An 18,652-nucleotide genomic window follows, 5' to 3' on the forward strand; every position below is an offset into this window, starting at 1 on the left:
TTCCCAATGGGAGGGCCTCTCCCTTTCTTGCTAAAGTTCTTTCCATGAGCCTATGACTGGAATTACCAGGTGGAATTTTTCAGGCAAATATCACCTTTTTATAAAGCAGGGCTATGATTACTCATCACTAACAAACAGATCTCACATACAGTGTCTCAATTCTTGTGAGGACAGATGCACAACCACCACCTATACCTGCATATAGTTATGGCTCAGAGTTTCTGCATGAATCACAATATTAACAAGGGAAAACTATATCTGACTACTGTCTACCTGTGGCGTCCTATGACGAAGCAAAACGGTACAATGGTAAACAAGAAATATTCTTCTAACACTCACCATGAAACTTTTAAAAAATAAACATTAAAAAAATGAACAAAGGATTAAAGACTTCCTATGCCAGAGAAAAATGAAAAGAAAAAAACTAGTTAAAATGGTGCCAATTCAGTTGACAGATATTCAAGTTCTCTGCGAGGTAAAGGGGCATAAAAGTTATTTTTCCTTGTCTGTAAATAAGTAAATCCTGTTATTTTGTGTGAAAGCTTCACAGTCAAACCACTACAGACATAGACAAATACCAGATCTGGGTCCTAGCAATCAAGAAGAGGCATTTCAAATGTGGACTGGGATGCTGTCCATGGAGTGGTGTCTCAGTGCTGTCCCAAGCATTCAGTGCATTTGCAAAACCAGGCTTCCATGTGCTCCAGAGAAACCTTCGCACATAAAAGATGGTGAGGAAGAGAGGTAAGCTGTGGGCTGGGCCTGTCTCCTTGTGCCCACATCACATGTGTCTTGAAATTGCATTAGTGGGAGAGGTAGGAAGAGGCCTTATGAACTTGGTACCCGGGTGTCACTCCCCCTGTTCCTACCACCTGGAACTAGTACTTAGTATATATCCTAAATTTATCCTCTCAAATTTGAGCTGTAGAAAAATTATCTAATTCATAGAAAGTAGTTGGAAACAGAGAGGAAACAAAAATCTAGTAAAAAAATGTGCTTAAAACTGCAAAGAAAGTCTTCGCTATAAACATCTCTATCATGGTTCAGAAGCTTGGGTTTGGGACAATAACATCTGAATTTTATATATATGGTTGTTGTGTGTAATATACTTAAGAATTACCTTGATCTTTACAAATATCACTCTACTTTATTAACTTGGTTAAGCCATTTCCAAACATTTTATATGGAAGGACCGTGTTTCTAAGAGCCCAGGAGGAGGTGGCCTGACCATGTCCCTCCCCTATTTACACCCTTCAATGGCTCCCCACTGCCCTATAAAGTTGAGACTCTTTAACACGGCTTACAAGGCCCTGGATGGCCTGGCCCTGGCCTGCCTCCCTCAGCAATCCTCTCCCTACTTCAGCTCCATGCTCCTGCCAGACAATGGACTGTTCAGACCTCCTGGGAAATGCCATGATCTACACTGTAAATCTCTGTATATGATGCTCCCTGTCCCCTTGGTGGAAGACAAATTTATCTGCTCAGTTTCCATTCAGGCATTCCTTTCCTCGGAGAAGCAGAGCCCTCAAGGCTCTGCTCAGTTTCCATTCAGGCATTCCTTTCCTCGGAGAAGCAGAGCCCTCAAGGCTCAGTTTGCTGTCTTCTCTAGCAGAGCCTTCAGCTTCTCAAACTCCCTCCATTTACTTTCTCCTTGTCTGCTTCTGTTCCAGACAAAACTCTGCAGGCACAGAGTGTGTCACACTCACCATTTTATATAGAACCCCTAGTGCAATACAATGCCTAGTACACATCAGGCTCTCCAAACATTTCTATAGAAGGGGCTGCGTACCGTGTACCGACCACAGGCCATACACTGGGATACGCTGGACATACATGGAACTCATTTCTTTAATCTTTACCACACTCTTAAAAGATGGGCCCTAAGGTCAGGAAGCAACAGTTAAAACTGGATATGGAACAACAGACTGGTTCCAAATAGGAAAAGGAGTATGTCAAAGCTGTATATTGTCACCCTGCTTATTTAACTTATATGCAGAGTACATCATGAGAAATGCTGGGCTGGAAGAAGCACAAGCTGGAATCAAGATTGCCGGGAGAAATATCAGTCACCTCAGATATGCAGATGACACCACCCTTATGGCAGAAAGTGAAGAAGAACTAAAGAGCCTCTTGATGAAAGTAAAAGAGGAGAGTGGAAAAGTTGGCTTAAAGCTCAACGTTCAGAAAACGAAGATCATGGCATCTGGTCCCATCACTTCATGGCAAATAGATGGGGAAACAGTGGAAACAGTGTCAGACTTTATTCTTCTGGGCTCCACAATCACTGCAGATGGTGACTGCAGCCATGAAATTAAAAGATGCTGACTCCTTGGAAAGAAAGTTATGACCAACCTAGATAGCATATTAAAAAGCAGAGATATTACTTTGTCAACAAAGGTCTGTCTAGTCAAGGCTATGGTTTTTCCTGTGGTCATGTATGGATGTGAGAGTTGGACTGTGAAGAAAGCTGAGCGCCAAAGAATTGATGCTTTTGAACTGCGGTGTTGGAGAAGACTCTTGAGAGTCCCTTGGACTGCAAGGAGATCCAACCTGTCCATTTTAAAGGAGACCAGTCCTGGGTGTTCTTTGGAAGGACTGACGCTAAAGCTGAAACTCCAATACTTTGGCCCCCTCAGGCGAAGAGTTGACTCATTGGAAAACACTCTGATGCTGGGAGGGATTGAGGGCAGGAGGAGAAGGGGACGACAGAGGGTGAGATGGCTGGATGGCATCACCGACTCGATGGACATGAGTTTGGGTAAACTCCGGGAGTTGGTGATGGACAGGGAGGCCTGGTGTGCTGCAATTCATGGGGTTGCAAATAGTTGGACACAACTGAGTGACTGAACTGAACTGAACTGAACCACCCCTATAGATGAAGAAAGTAAACACAGACACAAAATAACACTGACATTACTACTGAGGGGAATGGTCAAGCAGGGAATTAGAAGTCCATTTATCAAGTTCTTATGAAGTACCACTCCCACCCCCAGCAGTGTCTCCAGCACTGTTGACCAGGAGAAAATAGGGCGGGTACAAGCCAATTCTACTGAAATTCTTTCCCTAGGGAATGAAAATGATAATCCCTGGAACCCATGAGTCCCTAAAACACAATTTCAAAGCCATCAACTCAACATAAATGGCTTTAAGGCCACTAAGGAAATAAAAACAGCAATGGCTGCTAACCTTCATTGAACTCATGCCACTGCCCCTATTTTACAGGCGAGAAAACAGGTGCAGAGGTCCATCGCCTTGCCCAAGATCAAACAAGGAGGGAGCAGGAAAGCCAGAACCCACGGCCCATTCCCACTGACACATTTTTCTGCCTCTGTGCAAAGGGGAGCTTCACCTTCAGGCTAACCTGAGCCTCTGTCTGCACTGCGTCACTGCTATCACTTTTCTTTCCTGCTTCTTGACCATTCCACCACCAGGAATTAAAAACACAAAAATAAAACAAACCACCTTCTGCATGCATTCCTCACGCTCTGAGGCCTGCATACAGAGCACTGTTGGTGAGGCTTGGAAAGGAAGATCTTCACTTATCACAAAAGGAGAAGGAACACACCTACCAGACCTGATCTGGCACCCCACTACCAGACCTGGCACAGAGCGGGAGCCGCAGAGCATCTCCTGCACTCAACTGAGGTCGAGGGAATGAAGGGAAATAGTTTCTGTGTAATCTGGCCACGTTTTGGTATTTCCTAGCCAGCTAACAGGATCATTCTCTCCAAGAAGAAACTAGGTCTATGCCAATACCCTTGGCTATCCCGCTAACTTACCACCAGCCTCAAATTAGTGTTTGCTTAAACGAGAGAAAGGATATAAAAAGGCAGTGGAGGGATAAGAATGAGGATCAGCTAGAAACTTGTCACTTTAGAAGGAAGGCAGACTCTTCTAGGTGACTATGTTACCAGCTCTTACCCTGTAAGAGCATGAAGGCTGGAATTAAATCTTCTCCCCAAATAACCTTTTTTCAAATGAGAACACTAGGTTATAATTTATATTTCTTTTTGTGCAACAAATTTGAGTGTCATAAAAATGGTTAAAAAGTCTTCCTATGGTAGCTTTTTCTAAACTTTTATGAACATCTGCCACATTCATTTGAAGTTTAAAAAATTCTGGCACATATGCAAAGGCATAATAAGGTGCCTATAGCTTTCAAGAAAAAATAACAAGACAGTAAAAAATAAGCCTTTTGCTGAATTGCCAGTAAGAAAACTAGTGTGCAAGAGGAGACGGGCCCTGCCTAGCTCCTTCCTGAAAGAGCTTTCCTTTGGGCCCAGGTACATGCTCCACCCCAAGCATTATAGCCCACAGTTCTTGGAAGAAGTCTCAGGGAAGCATCTCTCTCATTTGAAGGTATAATAGAACCAGATCAGTGCGATCAAAAAGCACGACTAGAGCACTCCGAGTCTGAACTGAAATCCAGGGGAGATCAGGAGACTACATCTCTTGACTTGGGAGTTCACAGCTGCCTCACACATGTGGGCAACGCTGTTTTGTTTGACAGTGTCTCAGCTGGCTTCAAGAGTGGGTCAACTACTATTTTGGTTTTCTTTCAGTTCTGACCACGTATCAGTACAGCATGGCAAACTCCTCCCTAATTTAAATCAACAGGGCTAAGATTTATCTTGGCCAGTGCTTCCCAAACCTTCTCATTTAAAACCCTTCAAAAGCTGAGGAGAGTGAACTTGGAACCATTCACCTAAGTGCAAAACTCTGTCTCAAGTTTTAGCTCCAAAATTATGCATGTTGTGCACTGCATGTTTTATTACCAAACCCCCCCCCCCCTTGTTTTCAATTACTACAATCATATGAAAAGTAAAAAAAAAAAAAAAATTTTGACTCCTTCCATCTTTAAGTAAAATTACAGTGCTGGGTTCCCTGAAAGGAGAAGGCAATGGCACCGCACTCCTGTACCCTTGCCTGGAAAATCCCATGGACGGAGGAGCCCGGTAGGCTGCAGTCCATGGGGTTGTGAAGAGTCGGACACGACTGAATGACTTCACTTTCCCTTTGCACTTTCATGCACTGGAGAAGGAAATGGCAACCCACTCCAGTGTTCTTGCCTGGAGAATCCCAGGGATGGGGGAGCCTGGTGGGCTGCCGTCTGTGGGGTCGCACCGAGTCGGACACAACTGAAGCGACTTAGCAGCAGTGCCCTGAAAACAGCAACACCTTTTGGAGGGCTCTAAGTGTGTTCTGAATTCCAGGTTTCCATGCACTTACTCCATCCTTCTTTTCAGAAGGCACCTGTTGGGCATCCTGCTGGGTACTGAGGACACCACAGTGAACAAAGCATTGTCCTTGTTCCCAAAGAGCCCCTGCTCCTAGGGCTGATGGAGAGGACAGGGAAGCCAATAGCTGTCATCCTGGGCAAGAGGCAGAGTAAGCAAAGGCAACAGTCAAATGGGAGGCCTCTCAAACAGCTGGCGAAGAGGAAGCTTAGCGTGCAGGGGGGGCACAGGGATGTGGGGGTGTTAGGGACCAGCCAGAACCCTGGCTATCAGGAGACAGTGAGCAGACAGAAGGCTTGACAGCAGCAGGGAGATGAGCAGACCCAGGGGTGTGGCAGAGGCGGCTGGAAGGCGGGCTACTGAGCTCAGAGCGACCAGGTAGAGGGCAGCCCCTACATGTTTGACAGGGGTTGAATTTCATACTCATCTGCATACCTCTATGACCTAGCAAAATGTGTGGAACACAGAGGCCTTGATTTAGATTTTTGAATGAAAAACAAGGCTTTGCAAAAATCTAAAAAAGCAAAGTAAAACATCTATAAAGGCAGTGAGAAAGGAACCGAGGGAGAGACATGTCAGAGACTTTGTGACTGAGTAGAAAGAATAAGGAAGCAGACGCTCAGCCACGCTCAGTGTTCCCTTGTGGCTTTTCAGCCAGTGGTGCCACTCACAGGGACCAGGGACAGCGGAAGGGGACTGAAGGAGCTCAATGGGTGTGTATGTACAGATAATACAGGGTTTGGGGAAGACTGAATTTGAGACATCGATAGTACATCTCGGTGACCTTCAATTGGGACTTGCAACTCTGGGCTGTGAGTTCAGAGAGAGGCATGTCAGTGTTAGAATCACAGCTGGGAGTCATGGACATCACCTTGGTAGCAAAAGCAAAAAACCTTTAAAAAGATGGCCAGAGGGTATATAGAGAAGAAAAGCAAGCCAAGACTGGAAACCTGATAATGCTTAAGGTAAAGGACCATGAAAAGCAGTCGGAAAAAATCCGTGCTGGAACAGTCCGGAAGGCAGAAGAGGCAGGAAAGAGCTGTGGATGCTGATAGACCAAATGGTCTTTAGATTAGTGTTTCCAACTGTACAACAATTGGCACGAAAGGTCTATTAGCAAGTATTCACTTTCAATTTTTCACACAGGAGCTTTGAATACACCCCCAAACTTGACAAACAAAGGTAAAACACAGAAGAAATCTCTTCAATCTGATCTAAATACACCATCCAAGATAGTCCATAAACTGTGTACTGTATGTGTTCAGGGCTGGGTGATGACAAGGAGGAACTGTTAACAGAATGTAGGAGCCACATGGCCGTCCTGTCAAATTAGAAATTTGAGCAGATTTCTGTGGTCTATTTTGATCAAGATTCTCAATGTCAAACAAACAGGTTTTTCGATAACCAACTTGTTTCATTTTCGTAAGCACAATAGCACAGTGTGCAACAGTGAAGAAGCAGGTGGTCCTCGTCGACGTGAAATGAAGGGAACAGAAGAAGAGAAGCGGCACTTCCTTTAAGCCATGCAAAGCATCATCGCAGACGGACATGGCTTCAGCTTTTCCCTCTGAGAGCTTGTCTCCTGTGCAAAACAGCCAAGTCCCCTGCCTCCTGTCCTATTTTGCTCCAGTGCAAATTCAGCTCTCTCCCGAGGAGGGAAAAGCTTAGGGTTCATGTCGACAAACCAGCAACACTGACAAAAGCACAGAAAAGTCCTTTAAAAGAATTGCTATCTACTCAGTACAGCCATGCAGAAAGCAATCTGTCCTTAGATTCATAGCTTTGACCAAGCATTTCTACTTTAGGGGTTCTATGCTAAGGAAGTAAGTCAAGATGCAGATTAAGCCTTATGCATAAAGATGTTCACTGAAATGCTATTTATAATAGTGAAAAATTATAAACAGCATAAGTGTCCAACAGTAAGGGAAAATGGTTATGCTGTGGCATATTCAAACAGTTGGAAGGACAGGTAGCAAATTAAAAATTATTACTGACAGTAGACAAAAATGCAGAAATCCCCATGCCATAATATTAAATAAAATAAAGACATAAAATTTTATACCATATCAGCTAAATACATTTATAGAAAATATATATTCACAGAATAAAGACAAGGACGAAGAATAATAAAATGCTAACAGATGAATCTGGAATAATGATACTGTGGATAATTTTAATTTTCCTCTTTATACTTCTATATATTTTCTATACCACATTTTCTACAGAGAAAAATGTAATATAGTGGCAGTGATTTATAATAAACATCATTTTGAAAAGTGAATCATTTTCCTTCCCTCATTCAAACTCTTGAAGAACCCTTTCCTCCTGCCTCTTTGAACTTCACTCCCTCACCCATGAAAACTGACAATCTCCAAACAAAGTGGAAAAACACTGGAAACAAGAGCCCAGTGGAAAGGGTCTAAGCTGAACGCCCAGCTCTGTGCACGAGGTGTTGCTCTGACACACTCCCATGTGTAGCACTGTGAATCCAGAGACTGCATCTCTTCCACTGCCATGAAGCAAACAAAACCACAAGTAGAGAGATCCGGGGAGGAGAGAAGTCAACTTACCTCCATTAAACTTAAATGGATTCCTATGAGGTAGGGCATAGGAGCACTGTGAAGAGAAACAGAGACACACAGCTGCTTTAATGTCTGTTGCTTCTGACAGAAAATTACAGATGGTTCACTATTTGGAGAAAAACTGTTTTAATAAACGTATGCACAGTTACATTTCCTTTCACAACAAAAATCCTAATATGACATTTTGTTCCCAAGCCTAGAAACTTAGGAAGGATTTCAAAAGGCAGGCAGCCTTGGAAGCAGTATGAGGGGCGGGAAGAGTGCTGACCTTGGCGTTAGTCCCTAAATAGTAGGCACCTGATTGCATAGCCTCAGTTGCCTTATCTTTAAAATGGCATTTTGGAATCTAACTGCCAGCTTGCTACCAGAATGAGAAAATACACACTGAGTGACCAGTATGGTTCCTGGTACAAATGGGAACCACTGTGGCCATGATTACAACAGATAAAGCAATTAGCAATGTCAGATGGAGGGCATAATGTGCTTCAAAGAGGAATGATTTTTTTTTTATTTGCTATTTCCTTCTGCCATCAAAAGATGTGATCTGTCTATTCTAACTGGACAGAGAATATCACAGACAGTAAGCATCTTCAACCCAATTGCACACATGCCATCTGATGATACTGTAATTCAAAAAACCTTTTCAAAGTGCTTCATTTCCAGAGCAATGGATTCCCTTAGTTAGTGACTGAGCAGGAGGTGAGAATCCAGCTCCAAGGGCTTTAAAACCTGGGCATCACGGATTCATTTCCCTTGATTTCAGGTGCACACACATACACATTATCATTATGTTGCTACTTACCAATGATAAATGGGATAAACATTATACAAGGAACTTCAAATTCAACTTCCTTAATTCACACAACAACCTCACAAGGTAGGTATTACGCCCACTTCACAGAGGAGGGAGTAGGCCCAGGGCACGTAAATCACTTGATGCTTTCGAACTGTGGTGCTGGACAGCAAGGAGATCAAACCAGTCAATACGAAAGGAAATCAAACCTGAATATTCATTGGAAGGACTGGTGCTAAAGCTGAAGCTCCAATTCTCTGGCCACCTGATGCGAAGAATCGACTCATTGGAAAAGACCCTGATGCTGGGAAAGATTGAAGGCAGGAGGAGGAGGGAGCGACAGAGGATGAGACGGTTGGATGGTGTCACTGACTCAATGGACATGAGTTTGAGCAAACTCAGGGAGATAGTGAAGGACAGGGAAGCTTGGGGTGGTGCAGTTCATGCGGTTTCAAAGAGTCAGACAAGACTGAGCGACTGAGCAACAACAATGCCACAAAACAAGCAGCAACCCTAGGATTTGACTCCAGAGCTTCTTCCTCTACGGCACTTTGCCTTGTAATACTGGACTGAACATTCCCAATCCCACCTCCCACACAGCGTTTTTCCTGGGAGTAGTGGAGGGAGTAGAGATGAAGGGAGAGATTGACAACTTTTCCATCTGTCTCTCCAATGTGTGATACATCCTGGGAAAGGTACAAAGGATATTTTATGAGACCAGTGGAAAGACATCTGCCTCAGTCTGAGGTGACCAGGTACCTTCCCTGCAGGGCAGCTGGTGGCATGGAAGTAGACCTAGGAAGGTGGCTTTCTTGGGGATAGGGTAGGGAAACAAGGAGTGAGTGGTAAGAAATGAAAAAAGGGGAGGTTTTCTTTCCACTGAATGCTAAAGAGTTTAGACTTTATCCTGAAAGCAATGGATAGGCAATGAAGGTTTTTGAAACATCAGATGTGCATTTTAAAATTGCTCAAACATTTAAAAATAAGAAAGAGCACAATTCCCTCATTACCATTCAACAAATAAAATTCTTCAAGCAAAAATCCTTCTCCAGAATATAAAATGTTCTCCTTACTACAGATCTCAGCAGTAATATATCTTGGGAGCCTGTAAAACAGACTTGAATATTAGCAGCACAGTTTGGGAAATATTCTTTTAGAAGACTTTTGTATTTGATAATAGCCAAAGAAAGAACTGGACACGCAACTGCAGTGAAAGTGGAGTTGTCTTTTCTTTCCTTTTTTCTTCTTCTCTCCTTTAAAAAAAAAAAAAAGTATCCGCTGTGCACATTCAGCTTCCCTTCGCTTCTAGGGGCAAAGAAATGCCCTATGATATTTTTTTCCCTTAAACTGTAAACCATTAGTTTAGCTGCCAGCTACACAAATGCTCAAACTTCCCAGTGTGCCTGGCTCTGCTGTCCAAGCTTTCTCTAGTGTACACTGAAATGAATGTGTTTCTAATTAAGTAGCTTCAGGAACACGACAGCTTCAATGTCAAAAATACAAAGTCTGAACCCTGGCAGGAAGTCTTAAGACTGCAAATGTCTCATCTAGTGGAACCTTGCCTAATGTAATGAAAGGAAGCAGGAAGAGTACAGAATTCCAGAAAAAATGGCCACTTATTAATGTGTCCAGAAGCACAGCCAAACACATAGAAGGGAGAAAAACTCAAATCCATAATATTTAACCAAATCTCATAAACTTCCCCAGCTCCCACCAGCACTGTCATGCAAGTGACAAATGACCCTGAGTTTTAATTAGAATTTCAGAACTGAAATTCCAAACAAATGAGCTAATGTATAGAAAAAGACACTCAAACAACTCAGAGAAAGGTAAAAATAAATATCCACAGAAATTTATATAATTTGACTATAGGCTTTTACCTTAAAAAAATTTTTTTTCTAGAATTTTAAATAGGTGTTAATGCCTTGTCTCTTTGTCTTGCAGTAAAAACCAATGAAAGAGAGGAAAAAGGAGTCTTAGAAGTGAAGGCAGACGTAGAAAGGGACAAAGTGAGACTCACTCTTCAGGTACCATTAGGTAGGTATTTTTTTTAAGCCCAATAATTTTCCAAAGAGTAATTATGGCTTATCATAGAAATGTAGTTTCTTAGCCAACTTAGGGCTGAAATAGCTCGGTATTTAGCAAATATTTTAAAACACATTTATTCTGAAATCACAGCACGCCATGTTTTTTATGAATGCAAATTTGGACAAATAACCTTTTACATTGTCATCGTTTGCTTACATAGCCTCAAATGCATCCCTGAATCTACCGCACTTTTGCTCTGCAAATATACTGGTTACAAATTTCAAATGGGGAGAGGGAGAGAGGGAAAAAAAAGAAAACCAGAGACTTCTTAAGATCTTAAAGTAGCAAGTATGTAACTGGGTAATTCTACCTACATTCTGAAAACAACTTTTATTCTCAATAATACCTCAATAGTTACGGCAGTTACTGACTTCTCTCTCGCTCTCTCTTTTTTGTTGTTGTTGTTGTAAAGAGAATGGAAACACTCATGATCAAGTTATCACAACTACTTTTATTTTTACATTATTCTCCTCCAATATTAACACTAACATTTTAAAATACCTTTGAAATTACAGAGTGCATATATTTTATTGCTTTCTCATTGGCTGCATTAACATTTCCCATATTATACCGCAACCTTTGTGATTGTTTTAAAGACTATATAATATTCCACCAAGTATGGATGTCCCTTAATTTACTGAACTGTATTGCTAGAGTTAGACATTAAGTCACTTCCATCTTTTCACTATGAATGACATCATAACGAAAATGAACAATCTCATGTGCACAAATTTTCAAACATGGAATTACCAAGTCAAAGGGCAGAACTGTTTTTAACATCTTTTGTTATATTTTGGCAAAAGTGTCTTTAAAAGGGCAGTACCAACCTCAGTGGAAATCTTTCAGGATTGTTGCAATGATTAGAGAGAACCCTTGAAACGCCTCGCCCAGGAACACCACATGGTAGACTTGGTAAGTCATCGTGTCCCAGCGGTCTCTCGTCACAGCCTGGGTGGACATGGCTGATACCACTGGACTCATTCTCCTAGAGCCCAGGGTTTCCTGTTCCTACCCTTGTTCTGAAGGGCACCTGACAAAATCCTGGTGAGGACAGCTGAGACTCCATGAGGAGCATGCGGTGCTTGACACGCATCACCTCTACTCATGAGTTTCTGATTCCAACATGATCTCTTGTCACTTGTCTACTTACTAAGTTCAGTCACGTTGCTTATCACTTTCTTTGGAGGGCAACCTTTAACCTTGATTTTATGTACCACCAAAAATGCAAAAACCACCAAGTAATCTATGATTCATTACTTGCTTATCACACACAGTGACAAATTTTTAAAACCACTCATTACTATTTCTTTAAAAGAAAATATAGCAAAAAACTTGGTTAAGCTAGTTCTAAAAAATTTCATATTCAGAACCTGACTCATCTGGATCATCTTCTGATTCAGAGTCATTAATGCCCATGCTTTCTTCAAGGGTATCTCAGAAACAAAATGTAATACTTTTTCTAGATGCTATCTATCTTCTTTTGTTGGCTCCCAGAAAGAACTTGCCTGTTGACTATCAAGAAAATATCAATGCAAATAGCTGTTTCACCAATAGCAAATGAACACCATGCTTCTATGCTCTGGTGCCTGTCAGTATTCACAGTGACTTTACATTTCCATGTTGAATCTGACTGAGATTTGGAAGACATTTTAAATGGAAAATTTGACACCACACATGCAGAACCAACAATGCACATAATTAAAGGGGTGATAATAATAAGAGCTGGGTTTCCCTGGTGGTTCAGTGGTAAAGAAACTGCTTGTCAATGCAGGAGATGCAGGTTCAATCCCTGGGTAGGGAGGATCTCCTGGAGAAGGAAATGGTAACCCATCCCATTGTTCTTGCCTGGGAAACCCAGGGACAGAGGACCTAGAGGGCTATAGTCTATGGGGTCGCAAAGAGTCGGACATGACTTAGTGCGTCAGCAATAACAACAATATTAACAGCTATGACCAAGTTCATGCATAGACAGGCTATCACAACCATGTCACAACTGTCTGATGGACGACAGCAATTGTGGGACGCACTGTACATCTCTGAGTTTTGGGACAGGGTGTATCTGCCCTAGGCCTTTGTTCTCTGGGAATTATGGCACTGCCTGACTTCATCAGTGTCACCCTGGAAGAATAAAAGCTATTCTTTCTTCCTTCTCCCCTGCAAAGCAGAGGAGTTATATTGCTAGTGTCAAAGGCAAGGACAACGTAATGACCTTTACCTGAAAGGTGTTTACTCTGAATCCTCTTAAGGGAAAAAGGAACTAATATCAATTGAGTTACTATAAATCAGCTGCCTTTATGCATCACTTCTATACAATTTTCAAGGCAACTCTGCAAGGTATCACTACTATCCACATTTTCAGATGGAGAAACAGGTTCAGAAAGGTGAAGTAACTTGCCCCCAGGGTCACAGAGCTAGTAAGCAGTGAAGCTGAAATTCAAAGTCAGGGCTGTTGGACTGAAAGCCTAAACTGTCACATACTCAGTACTAAAGCCAAAAGAAGGGGAGTGCTGGCAAACTGAGAGGGCTGTTCACCCAATCCTCTCACTGACTCCAGGCCTGCGATGCAGGCCACACAGCTTTGAGGTAGATCCTGTAGCATGAGCTCCTTCCCAGCAATGGACAGGCATGGACATGGATACTGCAGACTCATTAATGATCCTGTAGTCCCCGTTCATCATTACTGCACTTTCTCCATTTGCTAATTCCTTTCCCCCAGATAACCAGGGCCCTCTTAATTATGTTCCCCTGAGGAGACTGGCTACTAATTGGAAAAGAGTCAGGTGAGATAAAGGAACACTGGCTGCCCAAATACATAAAATGCAGCTTCCTGAGACAAAGACGGAGGGGAGGAGAGATGAGATGTGGAGGGAGGTATGGGGACCTCCACCCCCATGTGAGCAACATCTCTTTGACCTCGTTAAGGATATAGCTTAGAGCTCCCAGGGGTTTGGAAGGGCCACTCTTTCTTTTCGCATATTAATGCACAGTGAGCTCTACAATGTACATATCACAGCCCCTGCCTTGCCTCTCAGAGGCATACCACCTTTTAGCCAATACCCAAATCTGCAAAGGGATCCCACCAGTCTTTCCTCAGTTCACTGTCTTTAAAGAAAGGAAAATCTGGTCTTATACATTTGAGCTTTTCTTCCTTCCTTCCTCCCTCCCACTCGAAAAGAAACCAAAGTGTAAACACAGTTTGTCTTAGTTTAAAATTCTGCTCTGAAATAACGAGGCCCAGCATTGTTGGAGAGATTAAAGGACAACAGAATGGGGAAAGGAAAGCGAACAAAAACCATACAACACACCTTATTGGAGAACACAAATAATTCTAGTTTTCGTCTTCCTGAGAGTGACCAGCGAGATGGGCCACAGGCTAATACAACGGCAGAGTTGCACAGGGAGCCGAGAAGAGCACGTGGTGTCTACGGTGCACTCGCCTCAGTCAGCGCTAGGCTGAGGGCACGATGGCGTTTTCTCACTGGATCCTCAGGACCACGGTACAAGGTGGGTACTGTCATCACCACCAACTATACAGATGAAGAAACGAAGGCTGGGAAGCTAAACAATTCAGTGAGGTCACACAGCTAGTAAATGGCAGCCCTGAGACTAGAACGCAAACCTGTCTTACTGAGTCAGAGCAAGCCCACTGTTCCCCTAGGAGCTCAGCATGCGCCTGGCTGTGGAAGAAGAGCAGAAAGAGGTTTGGAGGTTTTTTCCTAACCTGTTCCCTGGGGGCCTGCCAGCAGCTGTGCAAAGTCTCGGGCCCTTCCACATTCTGTTCAAGACCCTGGCCAGCCCCCTCACCACAGGAACCCTAACCTGCCTCTGGGCTGAGCCACACGTGTCTCTGTGGGCCCTTCCCTGTGTCCTCCAAGTCCTACTGAACCCCGCGGTCTGCCAAACATCCCTTCTCAGATCACCCCAAGGTTGCTAAAACCTCCCTATTCAGAGGATTTTGTCTGGGTTGCCCATTTGGCATGAAGCACATGCTAATTTATATGGTTATTCCAGACTGTCGGGCATGGAGAGCCAAACTGTGTTTCCCATTCCCCAGAGTCCATGGTGGGGCCATGAGAAGAGCAGGAGAAATAAAGAGGCGGGATGTGCTGAGTGCTCACCAAATACCAAGGGCTGTGCGGGGGCCCTTATCCCATTTAATCCTCAAATAATCCAACGTATACCATCCATTTTATAGATTAAAAAAGGGACCCTCAGAAACTTGCCCATGGTCACAGTTAATGGTGATTCCAGCCCAAATCCTCCTACTTTAAAGTTTCTTATGATTTACTTTTTTTTATACCATTATGTTACACTTAAGAAAAAAATGGGTATTTGACAGTTATAGCTGAAAAATAAAATAGCAAGTGGACACTTTGTAGCCAAGATAAAAATACATTTGCAAATAGCTTAAATGAGCTGATATGCTTTCTTGTTCTAAACGGAATTTCAGGTAACTTATAGGAATATGTTTAGTACAACAGAAAAATATGAAAAAAAAATAGAGGCAAAGGGAAAGAACATAAGCTGGGGTGAGGTGGGTACTTCAATGTGTGCTGTAAGGTTCTGCATGCCTGCTGGGATGGCCACACATCTGGCTCTGAGTCCTCCAACTGCCAACCCAAAGAGGGAAATAGGATTGTCACACGATTCGCAGTGTCCACAGAGAAAAATAAACTAGTCACCTAGGAGCTTCAACTTTAAAAAGGCAACTGAGGAGGGGTAAGAGAGAAAACCAACATCTTGTGGTGCATTTACTAAGTGTTCAGTGTTTCCCATATCCTGGTCAGTCAATATTACTATGCATCAGGTGCCACACTGGACAGGGGATAGACAAGAGAACAAATAGTTCTGAACCCTACCTATTTAGAGCTTACATTCAACAGCAGACAGCAAATAAGCATATTCTTGTAGGTGCGTACGCCGCTGTGAGGAGAGTTACAAGGTGCCTGGGGGTAGACCGAGATGACCTCATCTCATCCCCACAGCAATCTTGAAAGTCTGATCTCCATAATTCACAGAGGAGCCTATGGCTCCAAGAGGTTAAGTGACTTGACAAAGGTCACAGCTGGTGAGAGGCAGAAAATATGACTTGAAAGATGGAAGGGGTGCAAAATGCCATTAGTTAATCGAGATTTTCTTAGGGAAAAAAGGATTTAACTTCTTGCGTGGCTTCCAACAGGCCCTCCCTGATTTATGAGCAGTAGCACAGGATGAAGGTCCATGTGAGGATAGGAGCAATCTTAGATTAGGAGGCAGTACAGACTGCCGAGCTGCCATCCGCGTTTCAATGGCCAGAGCATGGGGCTCACAGCAATGGAGGAGCTGGGTGCACAGTGCTGGGCACTGGGGATGGTCTGCTAATGCGAGACACGTGCGTATCGAAGCTGACTGTGAAGCGGGGGAGGGAGGACAATGTCCTCCTGAGAGTGGCCCTGTGGCTTCCTGGGGTAACCCTGGGGCCTGGCAAAAGAGCCGCAAGCCACCAAACCCAACTGAAACAGACACAAGAGTTACAAAGATAACGACTGGATGGAAACCCAGAAAGGTCAACATCAAAGCCTAGAGTAGTTTCCCCTTTTATGCCTCCTCAGTCTACCGGAAGGAGACAGACTAGGGAAATCAGGAAGGGCTCCATGGCTAAGACCACTGCGGCAGGAGAAGTTAATCACAGAGGAAAGGTCAGGAAATGGGGCTCTCTATTGCCCCCAGAGAGTTCAATGAGAACCATAAGAGCCAGAGCCAGGTCACAAAAGAAGTCTCCGGTTTGAGCCACCAGAGACCCATGAAACCCTCATAGAAATGCAGGAACGAATGATGCACAGAAAAAACGAGAAGAGAAAAAGAGGTTTTGGATAAATAAACCAAGAGAAATTAACCACCCAAAATAGTGTAAAAGTTGAAAATGCAAGAGGTAATGAGGGAAAGAAAATCTCTGTTTTTCTAGGACTAAGATACGTCACATGTCAAGATGCATAGCGTCCAATTACATTCTCAGCATAGCCTCTCAGTCTTTCAAATATTCACATGGAAGACAAACCCCCGTTTGTTGTGAGGTTACTCTGAGCTGAGCACTGAACTGCTGCTTTGTGTCTTCTTCTCGTGAAAGAGGCAGGAACACATCCCCAAATCCCCACCATGAGGGAACCTCCTCCAGAACTGAAGCTTCTCTGAAGATGATGTTACATGGCCTGTGGCTCCTGCTCTACTGGTGACCACAAATATATGTAGAATATCTTTGCTGTAGAGGCCACTGCACTGTCTTACAAGTTTCAGAGTTTTCTAAGTGTTGGATTCAAGATAGTCTCCAGGTCAGAAGAGTGAAGAATTACCTATCAGATGTGTCACAAGAAATCGAAAACCAGACCAAGATAAGCACAGGTCAGAGCCAGCTGTGTCCCATGGAGATCAGGCAGAAACTGGGGCAAAGGAAGCAGGCTGTTGCCCCTCATCACATCAGGCAGCAGAAAGAGGACTGGGAAGTGGGACTATCAGGGTGGGTCCAGATACTCAGATGCAGATGTAGCAGCAAAGGAGGTGGAGGGCCATGGGGCAGTGGGCTGCAATCATGAGTGTGTCCCAAAGAGAGGGTCAGTTCAGTTGCTCAGTCGTGTCTGACTCTTTGCGACTCTATGGACTGCAGCATGCCAGTCCTCCCTGTCCATCACCAACTCCCAGAGTCTACTCAAACTAATGCCCATCAAGTCGGTGATGCCATCCAACCACCTCATCCTCTGTCTTTCCCTTCTCCTCCCACCTTCAGTCTTTCCCAACATCAGGGTCTTTTCAAATGAGTCAGTTCTTCCCATCAGGTGGCCAAAGTACTGGAGTTTCAGCTTCAGCATCAGTGCTTCCAATGAATATTCAGGACTGATTTCCTTTATGAGTGACTGGTTGGATCCCCTTGCAGTCCAAGGGACTCTCAAGAGTCTTCTCCAACACCACAGTTCAAAAGCATCAATTCTTCGGTGCTTGGCTTTCTTTATAGTCCAACTCTCACATCCATACACGACTACTGGAAAAACTATAGCCTTGACTAGACGGACCTTTGTTGACAAAGTAATGTCTCTGCTTTTTAATATGCTGTCTGGGTTGGTCATAACTTTCCTTCCAAGGAGTAAGCGTCTTTTAATTTCATGGCTGCAATCACCATCTGCAGTGATTTTGGAGCCTAAAAAAATAAAGTCTGACACTGTTTCCACTGTTTCCCCATCTATTTCCCATGAAGTGATGGGACCAGATGCCATGATCTTAGTTTTCTGAATGTTGAGTTTTAAGCCAATTTTTTCACTCTCCTCTTTCACTTTCATCAAGAGGCTGTTTAGTTCTTCACTTTCTGCCATAAGGGTGGTGTCATCTGCGTATCTGAGGTGATTGATATTTCTCCCGGCAATCTTGATTCCAGCTTGTGCTTCTTCCAGCCCAGCGTTTCTCATGATGTGCTCTGCATATAAGTTAAATAAGCAGGGTGACAATATACAGCCTTGACGTACTCCTTTCCTGGTTTGGAACCAGTCTGTTGTTCCATGTCTAGCTCTAACTGTTGCTTTCTGACCTGCATACAGGTTTCTCAAGAGGCAGGTCAGGTGGTCTGGTATTCCCATCTCTTTCAGAATTTTCCACAGTTTATTGTGATCCACACACTCTTACTAACAACAATAAAAAATGTATTAAAAACTTAATGGATCTGGAATGAAACAGTGGTGATGGCTACACAACCTTGTGAATACATGAAAAACCACTGAACTGTACACTTTTAAAATGATTAATTTTATGGTATATGAATTATGCTTCAATTTTTAAAAATCAAATGGAGAACCTGAAAAGGCAGTTTTGCTATAGAACTTAGAGAGTATAGGTATGCTGCTGCTGCTAAGTCGCTTCAGTCATGTCCGACTCTGTGCGACCCCATAGACGGAGGCCCATCAGGCTCCTCTGTCCCTGGGATTCTCAAG

The 18,652-nt window shown here is 43.4% G+C and overlaps 1 protein-coding gene across 6 annotated transcripts in view; it reads right to left on the reverse strand.

The window, feature by feature from the left end:
* The window catches only part of DENND1A (DENN domain containing 1A), a 531,115-nt gene that overhangs the window by 199,770 nt on the left and 312,693 nt on the right, over positions 1 to 18,652 (reverse strand). For all 6 annotated transcript variants that reach the window (XM_027556228.1, XM_027556226.1, XM_027556227.1 and 3 more), the window contains one exon: positions 7,808 to 7,853. In XM_027556228.1, coding sequence (XP_027412029.1) covers positions 7,808 to 7,853 — 46 coding nt within the window. The remainder of the gene's footprint in view (positions 1 to 7,807; positions 7,854 to 18,652) is intronic.

Source organism: Bos indicus x Bos taurus, chromosome 11 (genome assembly GCF_003369695.1).
Source record: "Bos indicus x Bos taurus breed Angus x Brahman F1 hybrid chromosome 11, Bos_hybrid_MaternalHap_v2.0, whole genome shotgun sequence".
In the NCBI taxonomy this organism is placed as follows: Eukaryota; Metazoa; Chordata; class Mammalia; order Artiodactyla; family Bovidae; genus Bos; species Bos indicus x Bos taurus.